This window comes from Solanum lycopersicum, chromosome 2 (assembly GCF_036512215.1).
Source record: "Solanum lycopersicum chromosome 2, SLM_r2.1".
Lineage (NCBI taxonomy): Eukaryota > Viridiplantae > Streptophyta > Magnoliopsida > Solanales > Solanaceae > Solanum > Solanum lycopersicum.
In genome coordinates this window covers 39,264,944-39,270,943 of record NC_090801.1, presented here as the reverse complement: position 1 = coordinate 39,270,943, position 6,000 = coordinate 39,264,944, and the positions used below count along the sequence as shown (strand labels likewise).

Below are 6,000 nucleotides of genomic sequence, written 5' to 3'. Positions count from 1 at the left end.
CTTCTCAAAACCTATATCATACTCAAGAACAACGGCTGCTGCGGGACATTTGTTCTTGAATTCGACAAAATGATTGTCAAACTCTTCCAAAGAATAAGCCTTTGCCGCATTGTAGTAAAGATAAAGGCAATCTCCACAATGATGATTTACGCGGAGATTTTCACCGAGGTGCCTCATACAATATCTGTGGTGAGCACGATTGTAAACGTTCGCAATGCCGTTGGTGATACTCTTGTGTCTATGTGAGAGAAAACACAAGTCTGGTTCATTGAACACAATCTCCTTTAACTTCTCAAAGAAGAATGTCCAAGATGCATCATTCTCTTTGTCCACCACACAAAAGGCAATTGGACATACATGATTCTCCGTATCTTGTGCAACAACTCTCAACAACATGCCCTCGTATCTACCATGTAAATGAGTGCCATCAACCTCCATTACCTTTCTCGTGTGGGAAAATCCCTTAATGCAAGCACCGAAGGCCAAAAAATAATACACAAACCTATGACGATCCTTGTTTACCATGATAGAATAGCTAGAACCAACATTAAGTGTCTCAAACATGTAGAAAAAAGCTGGTACACATGAATATCCATTCTCCGCTGTCCCTCGGACCATCTCCTTGGCTACCACACCTCCCTTCCAACATTTTCAATAACTTGGACTACAACGAAAAGAATTAAGTATAGTCCTTTGAATCTCTTTAGCGTTTGGATCCTTGCTATCACAATACATATTTACACAAAATGAAGCAATAACATTGATTATGAGTCTTATATGGCTACTTTTGACATGTTCAACACAACAACTATGCTCGCCAATACACTTATAGATACGAAATCTATCCGAAAACATCCATGCACAATTCTGAGATACACATTTCACCTTTATATATTTAGTACAACTCCTCAAAGTAGCAAAATCAAAAGACTTTTTTACCGTCACTTTGGTTAATAACTATTGCAACTCATTCTTGTTACTGAAAGTTTGATTTATGCATAAATTAATTTCATTGAGGAAGCAATGGTTGGATTGAAATCTCAATTCCTCTTCTCCCTACATTTATTCACAACATTCGCGCTCGAGATCTACTGCATCTACCGAATGATTTTACACATTAATTGGATCATCATTGATATTCATTGAATGATCACACAAACTTTCATTTGAATGATCACCCAATTTTTTATTTCTAATAGAATCGTTGTCGTCATTAAATGAATTTGTTGGTTCAATTGGAGGCCTCACAATGACGTGTATCCTCAATATAGGCCTGAAGCCATCAATACCAATATATAACATGTACAATATAACGTGTCGGTCATTTTTTATGAATGTGGATGTATTTTTCCCCTTCCATTCATTTGATAGCTAATTCACCTAGTCATTTGACTCACAAGTTAACTCTCCGACCTCAATTACGCTTGCACTCATATCTTCATATGAACCATTGCGACGCAATGCAATGGTCATTGTCGTGTTGCTAAAGATTTCAAAGTCCAACTTTTGGGATTCTCCTCCCATACTCCCATATAATCACCAGTATCAACAACAAATACATCTTTATGCCATTATAAACTACAAACATTTACAATAGATTAAAATATCAGTCTATGAGGTACGAAATCCATATGAGAACGTGACTGGATTAATCTGGGTTTCGAGATTCAGCTCCTACAATGGCAAAACATATTTTTAATGTTTTTAAACTACTAAAATGTATTTGTAATGAGTTATCAAGTAATTATTATGGAAGATTTCTCAAATTTATAAAATTGGCTGGAAACTAATTTTGAAGCTTGGTTTTGAAAGAAAATGAAGTAAACATAAATATGGAGTAGGAGATGATGATGATTTTACCTTGGAAATGGATATCATCGTCAGAAAAATCACTGAAATCGACAAATCGCCAGCAACAAAAATGAGCAAAAATAAGCTGTAACTATTTTTGATTGGCGACTTTTTTTTTCTAATATAAAATTTAAAAATTAGAATAAATATATTATTTCAAATATGTTGGAAAGGGGGAGACTAAAGTGGAGATATGGAAAGTTGGTGTGGTCTTTTGTATGTGTCAAATAGGGCACATTGATGATGTCATCAATAGTGAGTATACCACTAATTTTTAAGACTTGTGATTTAATGTCACATTAACTATTTAAGGTGACTATTTTTTCAATTCTCCCGTCTTTTATTTTCAAGGTAAGGGTAAGGCGTGCACAAACTCTACATTCCCAAACCCCACTTGTGAGACAACAATGGGTATGTTATTGTAGTGATAGTGTAATTGCAATAATATCCCATATGAGACCAAATTTAGTTGAAATGATTAGGAAAAAATAATTCACCAATCTATTTAATGAAAATGATGAAAAAGTATCCCACCACTCCACTTGAAATTTTTAATTTGTATTCCAATTTATCTATGCATACTGATTCATGAACTCTACAACATGCTTAGATATCACAACTAAGCTAATTCTAATAATAAATATTTCATCTTAAAATATAAGATTTTGTCATGCAACATCTTTAATGTTTAGTGATTAGACGGATTTTACTTCACAAATTAACTAAAAAGGTTGCATCTTGAAATATAGGATTTTGTCATGCAGCCTCAATCTCAAGACAATTGTAATGACCATCTTGGTCATTTCTGTGTTTTGTCTTTTGAGAATCATTTAGAGCGTTTCTATAGCGATCCCAAGTTATTTATAACTTGCTGGACTGACAGTTCGGTCACTTGGTCGTTCGTTTGGTTATTGTGCGAGTTTTAGTGTTTTTGAAGCTTATGAACCTTGAACGATTATTTTCGATCAAAAGTTCAAGAAGATGAAATCAAAATCCAATTCTGACGATTCCATCGGCTCCAGAATGGTCATTTTAGACTAGTAGCATGGTCGACACGACTCCTGAAGTTTTCAGTGTGAGTTGGTGTGCTTAGGCATTTTAACTTTAAGTTAAAGGATAAGTTTGACTTTAGTCAACATTCTGAGTAAACGCGCTCAAATGAGAATTCCTTCAGTAGGGCTAGCTCCGAAATGTCGAGTTTGGTCTAGTTTGACTCTTCTTTTGTGTCCTGAGGTTTCTGATTTTTTTGACCCTTTTGTAGTTTTTGACTTAAAATGGCCGATGGAGGTGGGTCCCACATTTTATCGAGATGACCTCAGATGGATATTTCGATTGCGCCATTGAGTTTGGAATGTCGACTTTGGTAGGGTAGCATATCTATTTTATTTTTATCAGGTTCCGAACAGATTCTGAGCACCCCGGCGGAGACTTTGAAGGAATAAGCCAAAGCTGAAATCTGGTGCAGCCCTTTAGCAACCAGAATCGGGGTTTTAACGACCAAGTTTCCCTTTTAAAATCCCCAAAATTCAGCCTTTATGCCTTATTTTAAAGTTGTGATATATTGAGCTATAGAGCTCCAAATTGGGCGATTCAAAAGGCTAAGTTGTGAAATTTTTCAAGGATAATGCATTGGTGAGCATGGTATTTGGTTTGGGGTCCCCTTTTTAAGGTAAATTTTGTATAATATATGTTGTTTGTGAGCTTGATTTTTGAAGTTTCTAGACTTGTTTTCTCAGCCAATGTAGGTTTGATTTCAGTGATTCTTCAGTCTATCTTGAGTGAATTTTCCAGGAGAACATGTTGGCTTGTTCGGAATTAACATTTGTAGTCTATTTGAAGGTAAAAATTGTGTTTTAAATGTTTTCATAGCTTATTTTCGAGCTCAATTTTGGGAAAATTTTAGAAAGTGATTTGTTGGCCATTTTAGGTCCGAATATGGTGATTCAAGAGCCTATATTATGGGGGTTTTGTGAGGATCGTCGTGGTTTGATTGGTTTTAGCAGTTTGACCTTTATTTTTGATAAATTCTTGTAAATAGTTGCTGCCATTGTTGTTGAATTTTAGTGTAGTATTCGGGTTTTTGGTTGCATGTTCGTGTTGGGACTGTTTCGAGTCCTGAATTGTGTTCCAAAATAGAAGACAAGTTCTGAGAGCTGTTTAGGACCTTTATTTGGGGTTAATTCTGAAATTTCCAATGTGGGTCCCACTTTTTCCATTTTGATTGCGAATTTGGCCTTTCCCCTTTACTGTGATTTTAGTGTCTTAACGACTGTAATAATGTTGGGACTGTATTTTTTAAAGTGTATCAACGTTTTGAAGCCATTCTGAAAGGAAAAGCTCGTGAGAAGTGATTTTTGGAGCGTGCGTGATTTGCGTACAGGTAGGCTACAGTTTCCTTTTCTTAGATTGAACTCGAACATGTGAATGCATGTTGATTAGTTGGGATTTGGGTTGGTAGTTATTGAATCATGCACAGTTGTTAGAAATCATATTTTCAGCCTATTTCTGAGAATCAGGTAACTATGAGCATGTTTATTGTTATTAATTAACCTTCCTTGCAATATGGAGTACTTGTATGCTTGAATATTGTTTATTGGAAGTATGTTGGGCTTTAGTTTAGGTTTGAATATAGCTTGCCTTAGAAATGCAGGACTTGAAACTGGTAGGACTTAGTTTTGCCTCGATCTTGCTCGATCGGCTTAAATCCTTGTAGATCGGTGTAGCAGACTTGAGTCTGATAGTTTGGTCCTTAGCTAGACGATGAGCTCGCTTCGGTGATAGTTATCCTTAATTTTGCGATGTTACGACTTCACGAGTTACGTCGGTGATAATAAATTCCCTCCGCAGTTCAAAGTTGATTTTTGATTCGGTTTTAAGAACTTACATTGATTGGTTATGTGTGGATGTGTTCCACGGGTATTTATGATTATGGATAGATATATTCTTTCAGCAGCTAATTGACACCTTCGTCGGGCATCCAGATTTAATGCCCGGCCTCGATTTCATTAATAATTTTCAAAGAGTATCTGGTTCAAGGTCCGGCCTCGAATATCTGCATACTTATGTAGAGCATCCGGTTAGAGGTCCGGCCTCAGTTATTTATATTTTGTGATCGGCTACTTATGTAATTCTGGGGAGCGTACGGTTCAAGTCCTGAACTCCGCAGAATCAAATTCTACTATTTGTTTTGGAGCATTTGGTTCGATGTTTTTTGGCATTGAGTTCTATCTCCTTAGTTATAGTTATTTTGTGTACTCGTCGGGCTTATGGGGGTCCGTTCAGGTTTTTATTTAAACTTGCGCACGAGTGTGCCTTCTGGGCTATATTAAATTAGTTAGTTCTAATACACTTGTGTGCATCCCTTTGTTATTTAGTCTTCAGTTCTTGACCTCTAGTTATGCAATTCCGTCTTTTCATATTGCTTTACTTTTCAAGTTTAGTTGGCCTATGATGCCTACTTGGTACCTGTTGTTTGGTACTCATGTTAAGCTCTGCATCTATTTTCGTTATGTAGGTCCAAGCACCAGTAGCCAGCGTTGATCGAGTTTGAAGCAGTCTGGTTTGAAGACAGGGGTGAGCACATGGCATTTTGTACTATTTCAGTATCCATTTGTATATATAAAGACTTGTCTTTTACTTTTCGAGAAAGTTTAATTTTGGTCGTCCACTTTTAGGACTTGTACTTGTTTTGTTGGTAGCTCTGTACTAATGACTTCCAGATTCTGAGAGGGATCCTTATTTGTATATATGTTTTGGTTTGCTTATGTTGTTATAGTAATTTTGCCTACTATTGTTTAGTTTCTACCCTCAAACCCATTACATGTTGTTCGGGGTTACTGGTCGGCTTACCTACTAGTGGGTTATAGTAGGAGCCATCATGACTAAAGAAATTGGGTCGTGACTACTTTGTGTCAGACCAGGTTCAACGATCTCACTTTTATAGAGCTAATGTCTAGTAGAGTCCAGCGGATCGGTGCGGAGACGTCCGTAAATTATCTTCGGGAGGCTACAGGATGTATTTAGGAAGATTTTTGTTTTGTTTCAAATTCATGTCGTGTGTGTCTTGTAGGTTTCTTAAAATCTCAGTTGTTTCAGTCTATTGAAGGATGGCTCGCACGCGAGGCGGTGCGTCCAGGGGTGATGCACCCA

General features: G+C 36.7%; 1 protein-coding gene across 1 annotated transcript in view; it reads right to left on the bottom strand.

The window, feature by feature from the left end:
* Positions 1-618, bottom strand: part of LOC138342024 (uncharacterized) — a 696-nt gene extending 78 nt beyond the window's left edge. Inside the window, exon 1 of the mRNA XM_069294205.1 lies at positions 1-618. This exon is cut by the window's left edge and continues 78 nt beyond it. Within this exon, the coding sequence (XP_069150306.1) occupies positions 1-618 (618 nt within the window).
* Between the last annotated feature and the right edge of the window lie 5,382 nt (positions 619-6,000).